The sequence below is a fragment of the Archocentrus centrarchus genome, unplaced genomic scaffold (assembly GCF_007364275.1).
Source record: "Archocentrus centrarchus isolate MPI-CPG fArcCen1 unplaced genomic scaffold, fArcCen1 scaffold_24_ctg1, whole genome shotgun sequence".
Classification (NCBI taxonomy): domain Eukaryota; kingdom Metazoa; phylum Chordata; class Actinopteri; order Cichliformes; family Cichlidae; genus Archocentrus; species Archocentrus centrarchus.
Window position 1 is genome coordinate 1,867,051 of NW_022060254.1, and position 26,824 is coordinate 1,893,874.

The 26,824-nt window shown below is 41.8% G+C and overlaps 1 protein-coding gene across 3 annotated transcripts in view; it reads left to right on the top strand.

The window, feature by feature from the left end:
* Window positions 1-20,419: 20,419 nt before the first annotated feature.
* lrch4 (leucine-rich repeats and calponin homology (CH) domain containing 4) overlaps window positions 20,420-26,824 on the top strand; it is a 48,497-nt gene continuing 42,092 nt past the window's right edge. For all 3 annotated transcript variants that reach the window (XM_030723250.1, XM_030723248.1, XM_030723249.1), the window contains exon 1: window positions 20,420-20,803. In XM_030723250.1, coding sequence (XP_030579110.1) covers window positions 20,632-20,803 — 172 coding nt within the window. In that variant the 5' untranslated portion in view covers window positions 20,420-20,631. The remainder of the gene's footprint in view (window positions 20,804-26,824) is intronic.

A 26,824-nucleotide genomic window follows, 5' to 3' on the forward strand; every position in this document is an offset into this window, starting at 1 on the left:
CCCTGTAATTAATTAATCGAAATTAACGCGTTAAAGTCCCACCCCTAATATATATATATATATATATATATATATATATATATATATATACACACACAGTGCTTTGCGAAAGTATTCGGCCCCCTTGAACTTTTCAACCTTTTGTTGAAAAGTTCAAGTTCAGGCTTCAAACATAAAGATATAAAATTTTAATTTTTTGTGAAGAATCAACAACAAGTGGGACACAATCGTGAAGTGGAATGAAATTTATTGGATGTCAAACTTTTTTTACAAATAAAAAACTGAAAAGTGGGGCGTGCAATATTATTCGGCCCCCTTGCGTTAATACTTTGTAGCGCCACCTTTTGCTGCAATTACAGCTGCAAGTCGCTTGGGGTATGTCTCCATCAGTTTTGCATTGAGAGACTGAAATTCTTGCCCATTATTCCTTGCAAAACAGCTCGAGCTCAGTGAGGTTGGATGGAGAGCGTTTGTGAACAGCAGTCTTCAGCTCTTTCCACAGATCCATCCAACCTCACTGAGCTCGAGCTGTTTCACAAGGAATTGTATATATATATATTCTTTTTTTTGTTAGTTTTCAGAGCATTAGTTTTTATATTTGGTTTCATGCTTAGTTTTAGTTTAGTTTTCGTCAGTTTTAGTTTTTCATACTTTGTCAGGTGCAAGAGTGACTATTGTGTAATAATAACTCGACAAAAGATACTGTTTAAAAAATTGCATTCAACAACCAAATTCAACAAACTAAATTCAAACACTGCAGCAAAAAGTAGCCAGAAACGCACAAGGACTGAACAGGTTAATCACAACCTTGTGGGCTCTGTGGACCCGACATGTAGTTCGATTTCTCCGGAGGCGCACGTCAGGTTACGGTGAAGGATCAGTGCGGTTTCTTGGCAGACCGCTGCCGTTACTTTTGCGGACCGATGCGGTGAGCACGCACACGCACGCACACAGTTGCCCGATGGCGCTTCCAGCTTAAACTGTTAGAGCGGAAAAAAATGATTTCATGTCAATCCACAAGGGTTTTAAATAAAATTACGAAAACAAAGGTAATTTTATCTAGAATTTCTGTTAGTTTTAGTTAGTTTTGTAAACTCACAATACTGGTTTTTGCTTTTAATTATAGATTTTATTTATTTCAGTTAATGAAAATGTTTTTTTCAGTTTCAGTTTTCATTATTTCGTTCGTCTTCGTTAACTATAATAACCCTGTTTGTTACAAAGTTTACCAGCTGGCAGGAACCAGCTTGGTGGTATCACGTGGTATAGCCAAACTCGCATGCAATTGGTCAGTGGGTTTCCTTAGACGCTTCACTACTACCGTAAGGACTGTAAAAGCTGCGCCGGTAAACCAGAACGCGCTCAACAAGATTTTAATGAAGTGGTTATTTCTGTTAGTAATAACCACTTGAGACATCATTTCGGTCCGGATCCGGACCGAGGTCCGCCAATTGGTGATGCCTGCTTTATACTGTCTATGAGATGAATTATAAACAATGTAACTACATAAGAAGCAAGTGCAGGTTTATAAATTAGCTTAAAAAACATTGGGCTATTCAGCCTTAAAATCAATATGATTTTAAGGCTCTGCTCCATTGCAACTTTTCATATAACACACATGTATTTCTCTAAGGTTGGGGAACTAGCAGAGTTATAACTATTCCTGAATAACTGGAACAGCTTTGCAGTACCAGCATGATCAAATGTTTACAGAAGGCAAAAGGAAGAAAAGTTGATACTGTGTATTTGAAGTCACTGAATTATAAGCTGCAGCACAAGTTTGACCATGAAGCCTATCTCTGAAAACATTCAATATGTCAGGTTGCTTGTAGTAGGTAAGGAATAGGCTCAACTTGGAGATGTAATGTTTTCCTCCCAATAGTTCATCTGCAAGTGTTTTTTGATTAACTGTCTTTTAATTTCTAGAATTAGAGAGAGAGAGAGAGAGAGAGAGAGAGAGCAATGGCCACAAAAGATCAGCCACAAATCAATCCCTTTCTGCAGCTGTGGTTGAGCAAGGCACAGGGACAGATAATCTAAACAGATATTTCAGTTTCAGGTAGTTTGAAGAGGGCTGTAGAGACCTTTGGAGCTGCCCCCCCACCCCCCCAGCCAAATCCAGCTTTACAATATCCAGAAACAATACCAGCTTACCATACAGGTAGAACAATTTGCATTCTTTGAAATAGAAAAACTTAATGAATTAAATTAATGCAATTTAAAATAGGACACTGACCTTAATGAAATATATAGCAGCTGGCTAGTGTATGGAAATTATACCATCTTTGGAATGATAGGTCCAAGGGTTCAAATCCCGGCATTCCCAGGCCAGGACATTCTGACAATAAGTCGGCTACTGGAACACGGCATAAGTAGACAAGAACTGAGAATAGGGAACTGTTGGAATGCTACTAAACATGTAACCCCAGTGGGATGTGGGACTTACGGATCATCAAAACTAGTGTTGGCTCAGTGTTCCAACATCTGCAAGAAACAACTGCTATCACAACTAGAGACTGACGAGGTACAACACAAATTCTGGGGAGCTAGAATGTCAGGTCAGGGGGAGATACTTTCATCCCCACACTCTGACACTGGGTACCAAGGCCCAAGAACAACTTGCACACTGAGCAAGAGCAGGTGATTTGAAAAAGAATATCATGGCTAAGCTGGAAACCTGGACCCTCCATGACTGATTACCAAGACTGCATGAAGTACCCTCTGAAAGTCTACTAGAAGATGTGAATGCAACATTACGGACAATCGTCACTGAAACACACAGTAACCATGATCCTTGAGATGCTTGGCTATAAGATGAACAAAAGCCACAAGGAGCAATACCCTCCATGGGGAAGAAGACTAGCAGCCAAGATCAAGTTAGCACAGAGGGAAGTTAGTCAACTATCAGAGCTGCAGAATGGTGTGATGAAGAAACAAGCTGTCCATACCTGAGGCCTTAGAAACTGCCAGGCAGACTCGCAGCTCTTGGCTAACCTCCTGAAGAAGTACACCAGAGATAAACTGTATCACCCCAACAGAGCACTTCTCTCTCCGACTGCTGGCTTACTTGTGGTTCCTCGGATACTTAAGAGTAGAATGGGAGGCAGAGCCTTCAGCTTTCAGGCGCCTCTTCTGTGGAACCAGCTCCCAGCTTGGATTCAGGAGACAGACACCCTCTCTATTTTTAAGATTAGGCTTAAAACTTTCCTTTATGATCAAGCTTATAGTTAGGGCTGGATCAGGTGACCCTGAACCCTCCCTTAGTTATGCTGCTATAGACCTAGGCTGCTGGGGGGTTCCCATGACACACTGAGTATTTCTTTTCATTCACCTCTTTTTACTCTTTTTATACCCCACTTTGCATTTAATCATTAATTATTAATCTCTGTCTCTCTTCCACAGTTTGTCTTTTGTCATGCCTCTCTCCCCTCAGCTCCAACTGGTCGTGACAGATGACTGCCCCTCCCTGAGGCTGGCTCTGCTGGAGGTTTCTTCCTGTTAAAAGGGAGTTTTTCCTTCTCACTGTCACCAAGGGGTCATTTTGACTGTTGGGTTTTCTCTGTAATCATTCTATGGTCTTTACCTTAGAATATAAAGCACCTTGAGGCGAGTGTTTGTTGTGATTTGGCACTATATAAATAAAACTGATTTGAATTTAATATACCTTGTGTTGGCTCTCACTGTGGGACGTTCATGTTACAACACACAATGATGTTTTGTGGAGCTTAATCTGTGTAGCATGATTCATTATAAATCTTTAGATACCTTATTTCATAGTTTAAATTTCACATGTTTTATCTAAAGGACACTCTGCTGAATCACCTGTAAATTCTGTTCACATTATTCACTATCACCTTAGTGTAGCTATTAACTTAGCTCTCAGTGGAGTCACTAACAATGTGGCTTCTTCAGATGTCTCTCCCACACTTTCCTCCTCAGTGTGTTGAATATTTAGTTACTCCTCAGTTTCCTTTAGTACTAACAATACTTGTAATAGATGTAGCCTGTTTATAGCTTTGGAGGCCAGGCTCTGCACCTTGGAAAATTCTGTAGCTTGCCAGGCTCCCTGTAGTCAATAGTCCCTGTAGTTGATTAGCCACTGTTTGTTCTCCTCCAGCAGATTGTACCGAGCAGCCAGGACATCAGGCCAGCTGGGTAAGAGTGAGGAGGAAGTGTAGCCTTAAACAGAACCCTCGGTACACTACCAACCTGTTCACATTTCAGATTGTTTTGCCCACTCATTAGCACACCGGCTGAGGAACAAACTTTGATTATTGGTGACTCTGTTTTGAGAAACATGAAGCTAGAGACACCTAGAGAAACCATTCTTGATTGTCTTCCATGGGCCAGAGCAGGCAAAATAGAAGAAAATCTGAAACTGCTGGCTATGTTTAAGCATAGATATCATAAAATAATAATTAATGACGGCAGTAATGGCACCTGGATGTGGATGTCACTAAAGTTAATATTGAATTGGTGTGTAACTTTGCCAAAACATTGTCATTGTCTGCAGTTTTCTCTGGTCCCCTCTCCAGTTGGACCAGGAGTGACATGTTTAGCCACCAAAAAACAATGTGGGCTTTATAGATGATTGAGAGACTTTCTGGGGAAATCCTGGTCTTCTTGACTGTGACTAATCTTCTTGTATCTTTATCATGGTTCCCACTGGCCTGTGGGATACCCAGGTACTTATAGCTGTCCTGTATATCTGCTATTCTGCCTTCTGGCAACTCTACACCTTCAGATCATCTACCCTGTACCTGGTCACTCCACTCCTGAATCTATATCTGTATCCACTCTTTGCAATGAGCTGGTTTACGGGGTTGAGGCCTATGCAGAACAGCAGTGGGGACAGTGCATCACCTTGGTATGATCTGTACTTGTGCAATTGCCTTGGAGTTAGGCTCCAGTATTGTCTTCCACAGTCTTCCACTGAGTTCCTGATGAATAATAATAATGCATTAGTCTTATATAGCACTTTTCTAGACACTCAAAGACGCTTTACAATTTCATGCTATATTCATTCACACCTCAATCATACTTGGTGGTGGTAAGCTACTAATGTAGCCACAGCTGCCCTGGGGCAGTCTGACAGAAGCGTGGCTGCCAATTTGCACCTACAGCCCCTCCAACCACCAGTCACATTCACACTTAGGCAGTGTGGGTTAAGTGTCTTGCCCAGGGGCACAATGACAGCATGTGCTCAGACAGGGACTCGGTTGCAAGGTGAGCACCTACCCACTGCGCCACTACCACCCTTACTCACCTTGGTTGCGAATGTGTAGTTCCTTAAATTTAAATTTCTTTAAATTTTAGGATTAATCTATCAGGACAACATGAAAATAATCTTGTCCTCAGTAGGTCTTAAAAGTTGGTAAATATAACCTACCATGAACTATAAAACATGGCATACACTGTGTCATCATTTATTAAACAAAAACTTAATACCCCACTAGGGTACAATACCATCAACTACCAGCTGATTAAATGTCTCTCCACAGCATGGACGCTCCTCTCAGGCATCATAGCAACCAAGGTGAATAAGTACATGAGTCAATATATGAGCAGAGCTCAGAAAGGCACTGGAAATAACACCAGAGGATCAAAGCACCAGCTCCTGGTGGATCAACACAATGCCAAAGAGGAAAGACATCAGCAATGTTCTTAGAGAAGCAATTGTTGCAGCTCATAAGTCTGGGAAGGATTATAAGGTCTTTTAAAAACAATTTGAATTCCATCATTCTACAGTGGGAAAGATTATTCGCAAGTGGAAAACATTTGAGGCAGCTGCCAATCTTCTCAAGAGTGGATGTCCCAGCAAATTCACTCTAAGTCGCTCAAAGCTGAGAAGCTGAAAAAAAACCTAAGAGCTAATTTTCAGACTCCTCACCGCAGTTATCATATGATTTGTTAAAATTAATGACAGTACAATTAGAAAAAAACTGAGCATGTATGGCATTTTTTGAAGCACTGTCAGGAGAAAGACTCTTCTCTCTGAAAGTATGCCTTAGCTTTGCAAAATTGCATCTGGACAAATCTAAAACGATATTCTTTCAACAGAGAAGCCCAAAATGGAGATATCTGACCATGTTAGGAGCAAGTTTCATGAAAACTAAACTCATATCAGCACAAACACCTCACACCAACTGTCAAACGTAGTGGTGGGGGTGATGATTTGGGCTTGTTTTGCAGCCACAGGACTTGAGCATCCTGCAGTTATTGAGTCGACTATGAACTCTTCTGTATACCAAAGTTTTCTAGCGTCGAATGTGAGGCCATCTGTCTGACACCTAAAGCTTGGCCGAAAATGAGTCTTGCAGCAGGACAATGATGTCATGTTTAACCACAAACTGGAGTCCATGAGTGGAGAGAGCAGACCCTAAAAACCAACTGCACTTTCACAGATTTTATTGTAAAAATGCAACGAGTATTCAGAAAGCAGGTAAGTGATGTAAAAGGAAGTTTTCTCAACAGGAGTGGGACAGGAGTTTCTGCCAGAGAGGAGAGGTGATGTTAGAAGCGGCCAAGGTGATTTGGTTAAGATCATGCAGTATTTCTAATGTGACTTTGAGACCTGACTTATTGGTAGCTTGAGCAGAAGATTTGGAGGTACAGCTGGTAGGCAGGAGGGATTCCAGGGAGGAAGAGAGAGGTTTGGTCGAGACTGGGCAGGTAGGTGAGTAACAGGTAAGTCTCCTCTGTAGGAGCAGTGACTGGCTCAGGTAAGAATAAGCGGAATTACCCATTAAGCTCCTCAGGCCAACGGGAATCTGGGAACACAGGGTAATCACACTGGCTATGGGAGCCATGGGAGACCTAATTAACAGCATAGTGGTGACAACAATCTGGTGGACAGTAGCGGCACAGGTCAGTCCTTAAATACTATGAGCCACTGAGTTGATGCAGAACAGGTTTCGGGGAGAAAGTCTGGGAAAGAGAAACTGATTGCAAGGAGAAAGAGAGAGAAAGAGAGACTACAGAGAGAATAGAAAGAAAGGAGGGAGGAAAAACTAAACAAACAAACAAAACAGGCCTGGGGGTTTTCTATTAATAGGACCACGACAGTGAAAAATAATCTGGAGTCAACTGTCTGAACAATATTTGAAGGGATTCCATGTAAATGGAAAACATACTGAACTAAAAGGTGAGCTGTTTCGGTTGCTGTGAGAAGTTTAGGTAGGGCTATAAAAAGTACTGCTTTAGTGAATCTGTTAATGATCACTAGTATGACTATATTGCCTTCTAAAGGAGGTAAACCAGAAAATTTAAAGCTACAGGATACGTGGCCATGGGTGACCAGAAACAGATGGAGGCTTTAACAGACCTGTGGGTGGCTGGGAACTAGTTTTATTTCTAGCACAAATACAGCAGGGGAGAACATACTCCCATACTCCTTTTCAGAGAATGTGAATAACACATGAAGTGTTCTTTCACTCATGATTTAGTGAAGCTATTTATTATGAAACAATTATGTTTGATGTTTTTAGATCAGAATGACAACAGAAGCTGCCCAAATGACCCTTTCCATACCCTGTACTTTTTGGCATGATAACATGTGCACAGGTTTAAATGGTTACTAAAGGTAACCATCCTCACATGTGATCTGTTTGCTAATCATTAGGGTGTGTTTTATAAAGAATCAGTGAGGTTCTGGGCTCCTGACAGACCCCTACATGTTTCAGCCAATGTTGGACTGACATTGCTGAGCCATAAGGAAAGCAAAAGAATTATCAAAGGATCTGCGGGAGAAGATTGTTGAACTTTAAAGAACAGGAAGGGGATAAAAAAAAAAAAAAGATGTCCAAAGAAACAAGAATGCCAGTCAGCAGTATTTGGACTCTTATTAAGAAGTAGAAAATAAGTGATTCTGTTGAAACCAAACCCCAGTCAGGTAGACCAACAAAAACTTTAGCCACAACTGCCAGGCAAATTGTGCAGGGTGCCAAGAAAAACCCACAAATAACTTCAGCTGACATAGACACGACTCTGGTTTGGTTGCTTTAAGATGCACAATAAGGAAACACTTGAAGAAGAATGGGCTGCATGGTTGAGTCGCCAAAAAACGCCATTACTGCACCAGTGCCTGCTTACAATATGCAAAACAGCACAGAGACACACCTTAAAATTATTTGGAGTGATGAGACCAAAATAGTAGTTTTTGGCCACAGTCATAAACACTATTGCTGGAGAGGAGTCAGCAAGGCCGATGATGAAAAATACACCTTCCCTACTGTGAAACACGGAGGTGGATTGGTGACGTTTTGGGGGTGTGTGAACTACATAAGCATGGGGAACTTGGTAAAAAATTGATGACAAGATGAATGCTGCATGTTATCAGAAAATAGTGGAGAAAAAAAAAATTGCCCTCAGCCCAAAAGCTGAGCAAGGAACAAACTTGGACATTCCAACACAACAATGATCCAAAACACAAGGCCTGTCATTGGCAACAGCAGAAAAAGTTAAGGTTTTGGAGTGACTATCTCAGTCTCCTGACCTCAATATCATTAAGGCCCTGTGGGGAGATCTCAAACTTTTTGCCAAGAAGAATTTGGAGCTTTACCATATGAGCAAATAAAGTGCGTCTACCACAACTACCACAAAAGACACTGATGTTAAAGGAGGCAATACATGGTATTAAGAACTAGGGCATGTAAACTTCAGCATCATTTGGGTAGTTTCTGTTACCATTAGGATTTTAAAAAGATAAACACAACTGTTTGATAATAAATGGCTTCACCCAAACAGTAACCATGAGTGACAGAAGCATTTTTGTGTTCATATTCTTTGAAAAATGGCCAAATAGATCAGAAATTCTGCCAGTGTACATAAACTTTTGAGCATAACTGTATCCAGTGCCATAAGTAAGTATGAGTATTTCCTCTCCTTCCTGACTGCTTGTTTTTTTTGCACATTTGTCACATTTAAATGTCTGAAATCATCAATTTTGTTTCAGACAAAGATAACCCAAGAAAATACAAAATGCAGTTTTTAAATGATGATTTCATTTATTAACCGAAAGAGTAATCTAAACCTGCCTGGCCCTGTGTGAAAAAGTAATTACCCCCTAAACCTAAAAACTAGATGTGCTACCATTATTAGCAAGAACTGCAATCAAGCATTTGCATTAACTGACAATGAGTCTTGCACATCGCTGGGGAGAAATTTTGTTCCACTCTTCTGTGAAGAAGTTTTAAGTATCTTAGGGTCTTTCTTATGAGTGAGTGAAAAGGAGAGCAGGAGATTGATAGACAGATTGGGGCTGCAGCTGAAGTGATGCAGATACTGCGTTATTGTGGTAAAGAGAGAGCTGAACATAAAAAAAATGAAATTCTCGATTTACCAGTTGATCTATGTCCCTACCCTCAGCTGTAGTCACAAGCTTTGGGTGGTGACTGAAAGAATGAGATTGTGACTACAAGCGGTGAAAATGAGCTTCCTGTTAAGGGTGGCTGGTCTCTCCCTTAGAGATAGGGTAAGGAGTGCAGTCATTGGAGAGGGGCTCAGAGTAGAGCCTTTCCTGCTCCACATCAATAGGAACCAGTTGAGATGATTCAAACATCTGAATAGGATGCCTTCTGGGCACCTCTTGAGTGAGGGCTGCTGCCCCTACGACCCAGACCCAGATAAGCGGAGGATGGATGGATGGATGGATGTTTATCTAATATTGAACTTTGTTTGATTATCTGGAATATGCAAGTGTGGCAAATATGCAAAAAACTAAGAAATCAGGTAGGAAGCAAATACATTTTCACTGCATTGAATTATATACTATAGCGTCTTTGGGATGTGACTTTCAAACTGAAAAACCCCATTGTGCAGCATTGTATACTCCAGGGATCCTCAACTCCAGGCCTCAAGGGCTGGTGTCCTGCAGGTTTTAGATGTGTCCCTGATCCATCACACCTGATTTAAATGGCTGAATTACCTCCTCAGTATGCAGTCAAGTTCTCCAGAGTCCTGCTAATGACTTCTATATTTGACTCAGGTGTGCTGGATCAGGGACACATCTAAAACCTGCAGGACACCGGAACTCGAGGCTTGGATTTGAGGATCCCTGCTCTATAGAATGCAACCTAATTGTTAATATGGCAAACTCAAGAAAAAATATTTTAAATAATACAGGGACAAATTACAAAAAGAAGAAAAAATGTGTGAGTTTAACATAATTCACATTTAAAACTTCACATTTAATACTGACTAATGTCACTTGGTCATAAAGAGATTACAAAAGGGGAGGGAAAATTGTTCAGTAGTTTAACAAATCAGTTTATAAAACAAACATACTTAAATACAGAAAGCACAAAACTCATTGACACAGAAATCAGTAAAATCTGTAGTGTATCAACTGTATAAACTGAAAGTGAGTGTTGTAAAGAGCACAAAAAGAACATGAAGACACTGAAGAGAAACTCGAAAAAAAGAAAACAGCAGCCAGGCAGGTATCAAAGAGAGCATGCAAAAACACCACCAACAACTTAAATGGTCTGGGAACACCTGGTCCAGACCATGGCAGGAATACAGGAATACAGGAATGCGTACATACACGTACCCAGAAGTACTGTACCTTACCAAAAAACAAAAATAATTTTAAAGTAACCATTAAAACTTCATTAAAAGCTCTAAAGTACCTTTTATTAAATTGAAAAATTAAGCAGCTAGAGCTTTTTCATGGTTTTAATTCCAATAAAAGTATAATGCAATTTTTTTGCCGGCACATGCACACAGAAGACAAATGAAAACAGGGAGCAGAAGAGTCCAAAAAGCAGGGAAAATAGTTCTGGGGTGTCATCCCAGCTACGGGGCAATGCAGAAGGTCAGGTGGGTTGACCCAGAGGGGGAACTAGGCCAAAATATCCTTCAGGGGGCCAGCCTGGATGCTGATCAGGACTGACAGGCAGTTCTGTGACAGAGGAGGTGAAGACTTTCTGGTGGCCAGACAGGAGGCCAGACAAGCTCATGGAATCCCTACGGGGACTTGGCTGGGGGTTGGGAATGAGGAAACAGGGCTGAAGGACAGCAATGGAGAATGAGCCCCTCTGAAGGCAGGACAGGAGGCCAGCAGGAGGCTTGGCTGACAGCTGATGTTGCCAGAGGAGACGGGGCCTCTCCAGGGGCTTGGGAGTTGGCTGGCCACGAGTAGACAAGGGAAGAGGCCAACAACAAAGAAGGTGGAAAAGGAGATGAGTCCCTCAGGAGGTTTGATTGGTGGCTGGTGACTGAGGAGGAGACGGAGACCCTCAGTAGACAGTACAGCAGTGAAGAAGGTTGGACCCCTCTGGAGGCTTGGCAGATGACTGGCAATGAAGGCAAGGCTTTTCAGAAAGCTGAAAAGGAGGCCAGCAATGGTAAAGGAGGCAGAGACCCTCTGGAGACTTAGCTGGACACTAGTGGTGAAGGTTGAGCTTCACGGAAAGCCAAGAAGCAAGCCTAAAATGGTAAGGCAGCCAGTGACATGGACAGAATCCTTCAGGTGACTGACTCTGATTGGGATCTATGGGCTTAAGCACATGTGATACTGGCCGTCTGGCACAGGACAATCAAACTCCTTCGGCTTGGGCTTGGGCTGCGCAGGATTTTCAGAATTCACAGTATACACAGACTGAGGATTTTCAGGGTTCACTGTATTCACAGACACAGGAGCTAGGCTGAGACACCCTTCAGGGGGCCTTCCTCAGCTGGCACAGATACAGCAACCATAGTCTCTGGGTTAACAGGCTGAGAAGAGGGTTCCGGACTTGCTAGCTCAGAAGGATCAGCCAGCACAGATTGCTCAGAAGACTCATGATTCTTTTGCTCTGGACACTTGAGGCCACCTGGCTCAGGGCTCATTGGATCCTCTGGCTGTGTCTGGGGCTATTTAGGTTCAGGATACTTAGGGGATTCAGTCAGTCAGGGAGCCGGGACAATAAACACAGGGAGCTCAGGCAAAACAGTCTCCAGTTCCAAGGCCTGGATGCTTAGACAGACTGGGGCATAGGGATCTTCCTCCTCAGAGCAGGAATGGGCTTGCTGGACCTGGTCTCAGCTGATCCAGGCAGAGAAAAAGACAGAGAAACAGGCAGGTGCCCAGCACTGGCCAACCCTGGGAAGACCGGTGAGGAGCTGGCTAGACTGCTGGGCTGCTGGTGCAGCAATGTGGATGACTGTTGCTGAGGTGCACACTTCCTCTTTGAGTATGGAAAACAGAGGAAGCGGGCTCAGGCAGGTCGTTGGCAGTCACTGCAGCAGGTGGGAGCCAAGATGGCTCCATACTTAACCAACCCACTCTGACCATAGGTAGAGGACAGAACTGTGGACCAGGCACCCAGGAGGCATGGCATCCTCTAGGACCACACTCTCCAGTGGGGACCCTCATGGCCAGGCGAGTCCCACTGAAGACGGGCTTGTACTCTGGGATGAGCCATGGCTTGAATTCTAAAGTCCTTTCCAACAGAGAAAGAGCTACCTACTGCCACTCGTATAAATCCATGTCTGCTGGGTCATAGTAAACTGTTATGGACTGCAGGAGGAGAACCCAAATATGGCAACAGAATAAACTGAAAACACACCTTTATTTAAACTGGTGGAAAATCCAAAATCCAAACAAGGTCCACACGGGGATCTAATAATTCAGGCAGGGAAGACAGGGAGCAAAAACAGACACTGTGACAAGGACTGAGGAGAAGACACCACTACATACACACAAGAGGGCAATAAGGGGAAGTGCACAAAGCTGGGGAAATGAGCCATAGGGGAGCAGAATCCAGGTAATAAGACAAGAAGGAAATACAAATTAAAAATAAAAATAAAGCACAAGAGACAAAGGAGCACCAAAATAAAACAGGAATTAACTAACAAATACAAAGGTTAGACACACACCTACACACAGCACCTTTACACTAAGGGAAAGCTAGAAAACTTGTACAAGAAAATCAACGGCTTAAAGCATGAACAAACAGAAGAGATCTAAATGATCACCCCCCCAAAACAAACAAACAAACAAACAAACAAACAAAAAACAAATAATAAACAAAGACACAAAATCCCTGGGACCATAACACTTATCCTCCAGAATTGAGATGAATTGCGACCCTTTAACATGGTGTACTGATATTAATTTCCAGGCAGGAGGACTGTGGACAGAGAAGACAAGGCGGTGAAAATGAGAGAAATAAATAAGGGCTCATGTACCAGAAACATATGCAGAAAAGAGAAAACATTGAGAAGAAAGGCCAGGGGTCATCATATTCAAACAGGAAGCTGCACATTTTCAGAAAAAGAAACTATTTCTTAAAGTCACAAGAAGAGCTATGTTTTTGGCTCTTTGCTGTAAATGGCTATATGAACAGGATTTCAAGATAAAAGAACTAGATTAATAGCAATAATACTGAAAATAGTGTCAATTCGTCATCAGCCAATTACATCTCAGTATTTCAGTGTGACCTGTCAAAAAAGAGTGGCCCATCATGTTCAGGATGTGGAGAGGTCACATTATGGATTAAATCAACAATGCCTCCACAACCCACATGGGGAAAATGATGAGTGTAGGGGAGGAAGAGAGGGACAGCTCAGAGGAAGAAGCCATGGATAAAGAGCGTGAGAAGCTGTGATGTCACTTTGTCTGCTGGGAATAAAACAGAAGCAAACAAACAAACAAAAAAAAAAGGTTTGGTGGGAAAATACTGCAGAGCTGTTAAACTGGCGAGTAGATTGCTAGGTCACTGATCATCAAAGAACAGATACTGGTTATTTACATTATGTAATCCTTTCAAAACATTCAGTCAACAAATGCATTGCTCTACTTAAAATGTGAACTAACATGGGACATCCAGCTATCTTTAAAGAGTGCTGCACGAATGAGACTTAAAACCTAGAGTTAGTATTTTGCATTCTGGTTCCATTGAACTCAATATTTTTTTTTAAATGTGTTTTTCCTTTTTGTTAGATGCTAACGGTCTTAGACATGAAATAAAGTTCTAGATATTTTCATATGTTGTTCTACAACACAAATACAGACATTATTACTCCAGTCATTAATTCTGAAGCTATTATGTGTCACAGGGGAGTTCTTTGCTATCAAAAATTAGATTGCAGACAATTTTGGTGGCATTGAACATCATCATGCTGAAGACGGGACATTAGTGATGATGCTGAAGCCATGTGACCATGGTTAGGTTCATAGGATTTTGGACAATGACACAATTTTTGTAATTGTGCTTCTTACACCACGACAGTGGATTCTAAATCAAACATTGATTGACATGATTGAAGAGTGGAGAGCCATTTTTTACATTTAGAGGCTCAAAACAATTGGACAATTTACTGACAAGCAGTTTCATGGCAAGCTGAGACTTGGGCCATCATTATTTCATGCCATATTAACCAAATAAAAGACCTGGAGTGTGTTGAATTTGTATTTGGTTGCCATTTACTTGAACTCTCAATATGAAATCCAAATAGATCTCAATACAAGTGGAGGCCTTTATTATAATGACAAACCCAAATAAAACTAACTTAAACTAAGTGATAGCAAAAACTTTCTGAATTGCTAAATTAGCAATCTAGTTTATTCTTAAAAAGAAGTAATGCAATGGCCAAGTCAGCAACACCAAAAGGCCTGAAAGACCACAGATCTACTATAGTGGGTAATCATAGAGTTCTTTCCTTGGTTCACAACATCTACCAAGAATACGACACTTTAAACCACTGGTTACACTCAAGGAATGGTTAGACATTAAACTTTGCCAGAAAACATCTAACAGAGCTTGCTCGTTTCTGGAAAAAAAAAACTGTCTGGACAGATAACACCAAGATTAACTTGTACTATAGTGATGGGAAAAGAAAAGTGTAACTCATGAGTTAGATCATATGACAGTATCTGTCAAACATGGAGGAGGTAATGCTATGGTATGGCCATGGTCACTTCACTAGTGTTTATTGATGATATGACTGCTGCCACCTCCAGTTTGGCCTCCTGTCTTTGTGTCAGTGCCATCCTCTCCAAGCCAAACACTATAGATGGTCTCACTACCATCTTGTAAACCTTCCCTTTCACTCTTGCTGTAATTCTTCTGTCTCAAAACACCCCATTTCGAGCCACTCCACCCTGCCTGCACTCTCTTCTTCTCTTGTGCACCATCTGTTTCTTTGGGTAGTTGCCCACTGGTATTCTACCTTCACTATCTCTTTTCCTTGCATGTTGACCTTTCCACCTGTCTCTCACATCTTGCTCCGACTGGCTTTCGTTCCTCTTCTCTCCGGAGCATATCTCCACCTCTCCAGGCTCTCTTCTACCTGTTCCCTACTCTCACTGCAGATCACAATGTTGTCTGCAAACATCATTGCTCATGGAGACTCCTGCTTGACCTCATCTGTCAACCTGTCCTTCACCATTGTAAGGACTCAGAGCAGATCCCTGTTGTAATCTCATACTCGTTTTGAACCCATCTGTCACTCCTACCACACATCTCGCCACTGTCTCACTGTCTTCATACATGTCCGGTTGGTTTTATTATGTTTATATTCTCAGGTCTTCATAGTTTTGGATTCTGCTCATCTTATAGTTGAGATTTTAGTCAAGTTTGAACGTTTGAGTTTTTTTCTTTGCTTCCTGTTTTTACTTTGGTAGTCTTTTGTCTCCTGTGCTTTGTATTTTGTTCTACTTCCCCTGTCTCATCTTGTGATTTATTCCAGCTGTTTCTACCTGTGTCATTACCTCTTGTGCTTTCCTTTAATTGATCCAATGGTTGCTTAATGTTAATTTCCCTCTCCTGCATTCTGCAAACTAACCACATTTGACCACAATGGACTAACTGGATGCAGTGGTTTGTTTGAAGGAAAACAAGGTCAAGTGTTTAGTTCTTGAAGCCCTTTCACAGAGGTTTATGGAGACTACTTGTGTGAGGGCAAGGCTAGTGGCTATCTCTGCTTTTGAACCTACAATATCCCAGAAACTGCAATTACTTCAGTTGCCAATTATCACAGCTGTACACTCAGTATGTGTATGAGCCAGCTTTCACACTCCCACAGTCTGCCTGTTCCTCTCCAGGCCCTGCTCCATTTTAAACAAGCCACTCATTGGTCAGAAGATGAATGTTCCCCTGATCCTCCTTCAGCAGCTGCTAAGAGGAGCTGTTGCACCCTTCGTCACATCATAACTCAGCTCTTCTGCCTCAATGCAGCTGCCCAACCTGTCAGAGGTCCCGCTTCCTGGCCCTCCAGCTCCTGCCTTCAGGAGGAAGCAAAGTTCTTGCCATTATCGCTCCTCGCCTCAGCCTGTTTCTCTGCTGACATCTGCCAATGCCAGTTCCCCTGTCATCTCTTCTTTTGTGAGTAGCAAGGAATTGATTCTTGAAGTATTCTGAGTCACAGCAAACTCTCTGTAAGACTGAGGTTTTGTCCTCTGAGACGTATGATGATGAGCTGGCTGAGTTTAAAACTGTGTTCGGTTTCCAATCTGGTTGAATGTAGAACTTTGTGTAATCCTTCTGTGCTGGCTAAGTCAGAAACTACAATTGAACACACAGTTCCTAAAGATGAGTTGTCAGTTCCTAAACCAGATTATAATCAAACTGTGTTTTCTGTTTTGGAGCCTGAAGGAAAGATTGAGTTACCTGTAGCTGACTCATTTTTTTTCCCCACAAAAGTTGTCCAGTGTTTTTGAGTCTCGTAATATAAAGCCTGGGGTGTGTATTTCAGTACCTCCCATGATTAAGATGGACCTTTGTGTTGAAGGGCTGCATCATTCCGGGACTATTTGTGTTACTCATCCAGCTCAGTCAGAAATTGCTGACTATGTCCCTTAGCCAGAGGCTGTTCATTGTGTTCCCTTCCCAGAAAGAGCTATTCGTATTTTTGAGCCAGCTCAGGTAGAAACTGCTTGTTTTCCTGACCTGACCCATTCAGAGACTGTTTTGTTCTTCTGAAATTGCATTTCATGTTCCTCTGCCTGTCTGCCTGTTCTGAACTGTTCCTGAACCAGCTCAATCGGAGACTATTCATTTCACAGCCCACATTCCCAAAGACTACTGCTCCAGCCGGGGGCTCCCCAGAGACAGAGCACCCTACGCCCATCCTTGCTCCCAGGGTGAGGGTGGCCAGGAGAGTTGGCAGACTAATGATCAAGCATTGACTAAAAGGTCTTCTTTCCTCTTAAATAGCACACTGCAAACCAGATGATTAACAGGTGAGTTCATCAATCCCAGGTGTGCAGGACTGCAGGCCAGGAGCAGATGTAGGACCCGCCCCTGAAACACAAGGTGTGGTTAACTGAATCACCCACACTCACTCTCACATAAAGGGAGAGGAGAGAGAGTGGGTGAGTCAGCACAGGAGGTCTGGATGACCATGACATTGTTGGTTTATTGATAGGTGGTGCTTTGGACAGGGCAGAGTGTGCAGCCTCTGTGCACCTATAGGAGATATGCAATATTTGTATTATGATTTAAACAAGCAGGAGTTAAATATCTTCATTTAGTGTGTTAACCTCAAGCGTGTACCCACTGTGTCAGTATGAGCTGCAGCACACAGTGATTTCCAATCCTCTGCTTACATTTCAGTGGGCTGAATAAACTATGTGGATCCTTGCTTTCACAAAATGTCTCAGTAGCTCACTGCAGGACATTTCTACCAGCTACTGAACCTGCTATATTAATGTAATAAAATGGTATAAACTGAGAATACAAACATTATTCGAACTTAAATTCTAATGAATGGACTCAGCTTCACTGTAGAGGGTGACTCTGCCTCCACACATAAACACAAATATTAGTACAGTCAGGGCTTACAGTGAGATTTGGCAGGTGGGAGAACTCTCAGATCAGTTGTAGCAGCTCAGCGTAGAGAAAATAATCACAATAATTTCTATTGTGAGCTCCAGTAAATTTTCTTTGTGTACAGGCTGTGATCAGTATTTCACAAGCTATCTGGGCTGATTTCCATCCCCTACACTGACAGTATACTTGCATAAAGGTTGGATTGAATGAATGAATATCAGCACCACCAGCTTAAATTCAAACTCATCTCTGCTACACCTGATGTAACCTCCAACTATGAGCATGAACACAGACACTGTGCACCAGTCCAACACAGAGCTTTACCCTAAATACAGTACAGCAAACTAACCTGTTTATCCTGCACTAAACTGCAGTATTTCCATGCAACCTTTGAATAACAAAAAGTTAGTAAACCTCAGTTTGTTTAGAGGACGTTTTGCAATATGAAAAAAAAAAAATAAATTCTGATTTTTAAAAAATGAGGACATCACATGTAGGCTTTAAATTTCTAGTTTATCAAATGTCACTGAGCAGTCCTTGCCTTCTAAATCTAACCTCTCTGCTTTCTCTTTCTTCCTTCTTTCTCCATGTCTGAGTGAACTTCGCTCTCTTTCTGGGAAATACAACAACTGGACCTTCAGCTCACAGACCTACCATGTGACAAACTGCACACAGTTTGTGTGGTTGCGGATATTTGTTGAGCTGACAGAAACACTGCATTTGAAATTATCTGCCACGACATGTTACTCCATTGTAAGGGGAAAGGTAACCCTGTTTATGCTATATCTGCACTTATACAGATGTTTAAAACATTAAAACATTTGATATGAACTGGAGTAATACTGAATTTAATCCTTTAAGTATCAGTGCTATAATGAAAAATAAAGATTTTTAAATTAAAGAAAAAGCTGCTGCCTTATTGTGCAAATAGGTTATGCCTGATTTGCGTTTCAATTGTGTTATAAAAAAATTCCTTTGGCACTCTGATTCGCGGACGTAAAACAACTTTATTGTATAGATCCAGCTTCACACCACACGCAAGCAAAGTCTCCTCCTCCTCGAGTGTGCCTCAGAAATACTTTCATTGTGGCGACGCCTATCCTTCCTTGCACCCTTGCGCTGGCCGCACCCCTAGTAACCCCCCATGAAAGCCACACAGACGGAGACGCAGCGTTTGTTCCACTTCCGGTTACACCTAGCAAAATAAAATCTAGATTAGGCAATATACCGGTTGGTTTCACTGTTGGTTGGTTTCACAAAGCCCGATTAATCGCAGACTAAAATAGAAAGTGATGCACACAGTTGTGTGTGCGGTAACCGAAGGGGTTATAGATTTAACCTGGTCTACTGTGATTACACCAAAGTGTTTATTAATCCTTGATGGAGGCAGGGTTAACTTTTGCTTGGCACTATTAGCAAAGGTCTAACTGAACATCAACATCCAGATTACTTCAGTACTTACTAGCAGGGCTCAGCCACTGAAATGTTTTAAAGACATAACTTTTTAAGGTTTGAAATTGGTGATTCATGTAGTGACAGCAAAGCCAAATGATTCATAAACTCTGCAGGGCTATTTCTGAACTGAAGAGTGTCTACATCACGTTTTCTAATGCTACTGACCAAACCAACCACAATTCTGTTAATATGGGCACTTCTCAAGAAAGAGTAAATGTATATTTGGACCTATATATTTACTCATTAATTTAGTCTACAATCATCATCCCAGTTGGAAAGGTGGAACTCATGATTCAGGATTTATTCATTCATTTATTTTATTTTATTTTTTTTTTAACTCTGTGCTCAGTTTCAGATAGGATGAAATACTGCATTCCTATTTGGTAAAAGTGGGAACAAACACAGTAACTTTTTACTCATTCCATACCTGAATTTCACAATGGTAGAACAGAAAATAAAGATCATACTTGCACTTTGTTTATTTAATACACGTAATTTCAACCCAAATTCAAATTCAGGAAAGCCACTTAAATATTCTTTAACTAGTATACGGTAACAGCTACTCCTGTACTCCTGGCCTAATCTAAGAATTGTCTTTGAAACAGCCTCCTAGCATAATAACACTTGTAGATAATAGATTCACCAAGTCGGACAAGCAACTTCCATTAAACCTATCAAACTATTCCAATATACAAATCACTATCCACCCTTCTTTTACATTTTTGGCACAACCACAAATGTTATTTATTGCTACATATATTTGCCTTTGTATTGGACCATACATGATCTGTTACGTGTAAACTGAATAGGTATCAGCTGCAAGCTCAGTTTTTTTTAACTATTGACCCTTATGATAAAATGCTAATGTTATAATTGTTCTTCCAGTTCTTCATGAAACAAGGAGGGCCTAGCAGTAAAATTCTGAATCTAAAATTACTGCAATTGGCAATAAAATGTCCAAACCACATAATCTATCCACAAGCATTGATTTAGTTATTTAGCTAACAGATACACACGTTTCAATTATGTGAGCTTCTTTAATAGCGCAATAAGCTATTTTCATATTTGCTCTGCTTGAAGCCTGCCATGTATAGAACTAAACTGACGTTTTGCTTTTTTTCGCGATTTTATTTTGAAGCAAAGACCTATTCTTCCCGTAAAAGCGTTTCAGTACTTTCTAGCTTGGGGCAACTTCCTGGAAGATTGACAGCCTCTCGCTCAGTAGCGGAACCGAGAGCTCCCGTTGTGCGGCGAAACCGACGGAACTCCCGTCGTCTGCATTAAAAAAAATTTTAAAAATTCTGTACTTTTAAAGGAGTGTACACGAAGAACGCCCACTCTGGAGATTATACGGACCTACTGGGTATGAAAGTGGAGTGGACGCTTCAAACAAAGTATAAGAGGAGGTAGACCTGTACGTTTGATGGCTGCTGGGGATGGAGCCCAGCTGCCTGCCACAGTAGCGGCCAGCCGTAGCGTGGAAAAGGCGCTCGAGGAGGCTGCCACGAGCGGGGCTCTCAACTTGTCAAACCGTAAACTGAAGGAGTTTCCTCGGAGCGCCAAGAACTACGACCTGTCCGACATAACACATGCAGGTTGGTTTGTATTTCACTAACTTACAGAGCCTCACCATCATGCTAGCTTTTATGAGAGGCGTCTTTTGTTGTATCGCCACCTGCTTCTTTCTACTAACGTCGAAAGGACATCCTTCCTCAACACTGCCGCGTTGCACAAGACTCTTTCAAAAGAAAAAACTTTGTCCTGATGATTGTCATAGCTATGTAGCAAGCGACTACGAATTAAGGCACTTATTTAATATACAGTAAGTAGGAACGACGTTTTGCTTCCGCACTTCACCAAACTCAAGTCTTTTATTAATAATTCAGTCTTTACAACTGTCCCGTTTCCCACCAACCTAAACGTCGCCGTTAGCATGTAGTATAACATTTTTTAAACAAATGTTCCTGCTTGTCCCGATCGTAACAAGTCATGACTTTAAACATGTTCTGTTCTAATTGCGTTTCTGGTTAAGCAAAGTCATAGTTACAGCTTTAAAAAAAGCCGTTCGGTGTATCCTCTTGAAGCTAAAAAGGAAAAAACGTCAGACGACTTAGCGAGTTCCTCTTCCTCAAGTTATGAAGTGAAACTCTACATGCTTTTATCGGGTTTTTGTTTGTTTTTCTTCCCTGGGATTCATTCAGTTTATTATTAGTGCTTTCTCACTGTCGAGTGCTAGTGAAAACGACATTCGAGAATAAAAGTAATAAAAACAGTGAATAAGGTGTGGATGATAGTGTGGATTAGCCTGACGTTTCTGAAAGAGGATTACCCCAGCCAGGTTGCTGAAATTTGTCTGACGGCTGTGCTGCTGCTTTCTGTCCTTTGCATGTTATGACATCTATATAACAACAACCCAGGTCAGGGCCTTATGGGATGGGAATGCTATGCGCACCTGCCTGCGGGGCAACTCGGCCCTAATGACTGCGGGAGATAACTGTGTTGGTATTGATCCCACAGTTTTATATTAATGTTGATCCCACAGTTTTATATTAATGTTGCTCCAAGACCATTATTAATTTTACATGCACAGGATTTATTCACATTTTTATAAAACATATTTTTCAGTTGAAGTTTAGACACAAAAACCTGGTTAGGTTTCTGTTAACAAAACTTTGTGGCTGGCCTGAAGGCAAGGTTCTATAGTCTGCAACTTTTTCCATGAGTTACAAAGCTATGACATCACAGAAATGTTAATGGTCAGTTCCAGTCATAGTCCTGTGTTCCTACATAAGTTCCCGAACCCACGGATGGGCTCCAGCTCGCCTGTATGGATCTGCAGATAGTGATGGTAGCCCATGCAATTCTCTGCTGCCTCGATGAGTTTGGCACAGTAGCATCAGAACCAGTATTCACTTGGTGTCCCACCAGCTCACAGCAGAGCACAAGATCAGGAAGAACCACTGAAAATTTGCAGTGTGCAACTTTAGACTGAGACTTTGCATTGGCCCTCATGCTTACTCTCTGATGACAAAATTTATGTCACTCAGACTCGAGTTGACCCTAGTAGACCTGCAGACTAAAGGACAGACATTTGAATTTGTTAGCAGTGACAGATCTTTCAAAATAAGAGCAAGGATCCACTAAATCTATTGTGCCATTCTCTTGGGTAGATTAAAAAAATTAATGCAAAAATGAGTTGGAAAATATACCTGGATAGCCATTAATTCACCTGGGCAGTTTGCTCAAATTGCATTTATGCATACTTAGTTTCACTTCTGATTTCTCCAGATGAGTGGTCAGTATGACCAGAAAAGCTCTATATAAATGCAAGCACATTACATTCTCCAAGGGCCAGGCCATTAAAACTTTCCATCTCAATGTCATACAACTGGCTGCCACTGAGACGCTTAAAGAGAAAGCATCCTGTTATTATTTTGTTTACATACTGTTCACATTATAAGCTAAGCGCATGAATTGAAGATTTCTAAAAAAAATATTTCATTACTTAACAAAGCAATTTTTATGGTGGTAGCTGCCATTGAGTTTGTGCTGAAGTCCCTGGTACTTGGGTAGCAATCACTCTACATGCCTTCTGTGCCCGAGTCCACCTTCCTAAGTTAACCAGGACATAGTTTGCTAAATAATAGCTGGAAACGTTGCCCAGATTTTGAAGATCAAATTTGCTGAGGTTATTTGAATTGCCCAAGTGAACACACGGTTCATTTAGATAGATACTTTATTGATCCTGTAAAAGGTTCTTGATTCCTGAGAAAGTTTTGTGAAGTCTGAAGTCAGAATATTTTATTATTTATTTATTTACCCACAGTGAAAGACTCAACGATGAATAAATCTCTGTGGCAGACTCTTAAAAGAATCTCGTGGAACTTGGCCTTGGCTTCATGTCACTGAACAAGGCAGCTGACATCGCCGTCATTCACACTGGCTCATGGGGACTCGGTGTTATTCATTTAGCTCTAATTCTAGAGTCATGCTCTTCCATGTAGACAGTTGCAGACATTGTGCTGAATACATGTTTTTGCAGCACATAGTCTGTATTTGAGTGTCTGAATAATGAGATGCTTTCAGTTTCACTGAAATACCTGGTAGTTATGCTTCCTGACACAGGCATTTTCAGCAGAAAGCTTTACTCCTGCACTGTGTGTGTGTGTGTGTGTGTGTGTGTGTGTGTGTGTGTGTGTGTGTGTGTGTGTGTGTGTGTGTGTGTGTGTGTGTGGTGGGGGGAGGTGTTCGTGGCATCAATTGGTGCTGATTCACCAAACTGTCCTGACAGGAGGAGAGGAATAGACAAGTAGTCTCCAATGCATTACAGACAGATCAAATAGTCTCCTTAGAAGCATGTGTAACATTTTGGTAAAGGATGATGCTCAAGCATTTTGGAAGATTACACAAATTTCAAGAACTTAACTGGAATTAATGTAATACAGATGTTCACACTTGCATTATTTAGTTTGAGCAAGTTTAAGAGGATAAAATACTGGAATTGGTGCAAGATGAAAGGTCAGGGTTATCAGGATGCAAGAATTTTAATAAAGATTGCAACAATATAAACAACAACATCAAATAAAACAGTGGCTTTTTGTGGTTGCAAGGTGGTTGTTGCCTGTCATCATGGTAATCCCCGAACCAGATGGTGGACACCGGATGTGACGGGAGCTATCAAGCTGAAGGAGGAGTCCTCTTGGACTTGGTTAGCCTGTGTACTTCGAAGGCAGCTGTGCAGTACTGACAGGATCTGGATTTGAGATGTCACTGTTCTGTGCTAGAACCTCACTTGAATTCATGCTTACGTTGTATTCTTGGAAGAAAGAAATGCTTTAAAAAATGCTCCTGGGTTCTCTCCAGGAGAGGCATATGGAATGGCAAGAAAGGGGGTGTCCTTTGTCAATTGACACAGTAAATGCCATGTTAGTGAATTTTTATGAATAATCTGCTGCTCAAAAAAAATGCAAGGAATATTTTTTCAATCAAAATGTGTCCCCAAGTAAATTAAATATTTTTTTTTTCTTTTCTTTTTTTCTGGTCTTTTAAGTAGCAGAAGGGGTTGTTAATCCATTTTAGCTGCTTTGGTGTTAATACAATTAAGAGGTGCACTAGAGAGGCAACAATGAGACATTTTTTTCTCCTCATCTTTTCTGACTGCTTTTTATTTGGCTACGGTCAGTGTAAGTACTGGTAGCATGAGGTGATACCTGGACCCTACACAGATTGCACGGATAGTTTATCTCCTCCAAGATGCCACATGCCATTGCCAGAAGGTTTGCTGTGTCTTCCAGCACAGTCTGAAGAGCATGGAGGAGATTCCAGGAGACAGGCAGTTACTCTAGGAGAGCTGGACAGGGCTGTAGAAGGTCCTTAACCCATCAGCAGGACCAGTATCTGCTCCTTTGTGCAAGGAGGAACAGGATGAGCACTGCTAGACCTCAGGCTACTGGTGTGAATGTCATTAAACAAACAATGAGAAACAGACTTAATGACTTAGTGATTGGCATTTGCCATAGAATACCAGGATTGGCAGATCCACCACTGGTGCCCTGTGGTTTTCACAGATGAGAGCAGGTTCATCCTGCGCACATGTGACAGATGTGAAAGGGTCTGGAGAAGCCATGGAGAATGTTAAGCTGCTTTTAACATTGTTTAGCATGACCGGTTTAGTGGTGGTCAGTGATGGTCTGGGGAGGCATATCCATGGAGTAACACACAGACTTTAACAGGCTAGCCAACTGTACCCATGACTGCCATTAGGTATCGAGATTAAATCCTTGGACTCATTGTCAGAGCCTACGCCGGTGCAGTGGGTCCTGGATTCCTCCTAGTGCGCAACAATGCCCAGCCTCTTGTGGCGAGAGTTCCTGAAGGAATTTGGCCCTTTAAGTTACTTTTTTGACATTTTGATTTCCCCTCCAAGTAAGAGGATTAAGCAAAATATCAAAAAAGTAACTTAAAGGGCCAAATTGTATGATATTTTTGACATTAATTTGCAGACTGCAAGTAGGGGGCGGGGCCGGGAGTTTGACACCTGTGAGCTACAGTTAATGCCAATTAGCTTGCTAATGTTAAATGCTATATGCCGCACCTATTTGCTAATTGAGTGATCGTGAACAGTTAGGCCTGAATTAGACTTCTGCCTCAGGTCTTTGCAGGGCCTACCTACATAATCGGAAATGACCTCTGAAGCCTACACGGTAATCACAATCCTTGTGGACGTGTGGTTACATTTCTCGAGTGTAGGGTTCAGAGGGTTTTTGGTTACGTACGTAGGATTGATGCAGAACTAAAAAATCATGCATTTAGCATGTCCCAGAGCACCTTTTCCTTCCACTAATGAGTTTGCAGAAATCATGTAAAAAGTGTCCATCCATCCATTCGCTTCCGCTCATCCTATTCAGGGTCACGGGGGAAGCCTGGAGCCTACCCCAGCTGTCATAGGGCGAGAGGCAGGGTACACCCTGAACAGGTCGCCAGCCTGTCGCAGGGCCAACACAGAGAGACAAACAGCCTTTCACACTCACATTCATGCTCTCATTCACACCTATGGGCAATTTAGTGTAGCCAATTAACCTAACCCCAGTAAGTGCATGTCTTTGGAATGTGGGAGGAAACCGGAGTACCCGGAGGAAACCCACGCAAGCACGGGGAGAACATGCAAACTCCACACAGAGAGAGGGAGAGGCCCGGGCCAAGGTGGAATCGAACCCAGGCCTTCCAGATGGTATTCTGACTGTGAGGCAGCAGTGCTAACCACTGCACCCGGCAGCACGGTAAAAAGTGTACACAACAAAAACATTATAATCCAGCTTTTAGCAGCTGATCGGTCCTGTCAGCTGCTAAACGCACTTCCTGTGTTCAAATATCCCTCATCATGTTGTGAGCATGACAAGGCCTCTCACAATAGCAAGCGTGAAATTGTCCTTTGAGCTCCCATTTGCCTCTTCTTCCCCCTCACGTTCACTCTGGTCGCCATTTTGCTTTCGGTAGCCCCGAAATTTTTACTAGCTCTGCACGTTGTGAACAAAACGGGCCGCGCCTGGTGGTAGATTGCAGATTGCTGTGAAAGAATACTATAGTGCAGTGGTACACTATAGTATAGGGGTGCACACCCGCTTGTTAATTGTAGTGATAGAAGGCTTTCAATAGTGAACCGTGAAATTCTCAGCATGGTGTAGCACCAGGCAATCAACTGCTGGCTAGAACCCTGGTATTTAAGTATTTTCTTTTTAATATTTATGTATGTATTTATTTTTTTGGCCATAGCTGTTTTATTTCACAGTGTAGAGAAGCAGGAAAGTGGGAGGAGAGTTGGGGGAAGACACGCAGCAGGGCGCGACAGGACGGGACACAAACCTGCTCTACCTGCATTTCGCCTCGCGGCGTACATGGTTGCCTGCTTTTCCACTGAGCCAATCAGGCGCCCCGTATTTATTTATTTTTTGACAACTCTAATTATTATTTATTATTATTATTATAACCACCACCAAATTTTACTGGGATATGGGGATTCTAAATATCACATTATAGTTTGCATTAAATATCATGTCACATTTGACTTTTGATCTCACTTTTACTTTCACATATGCCTTTTGTTCAAATTGACACCA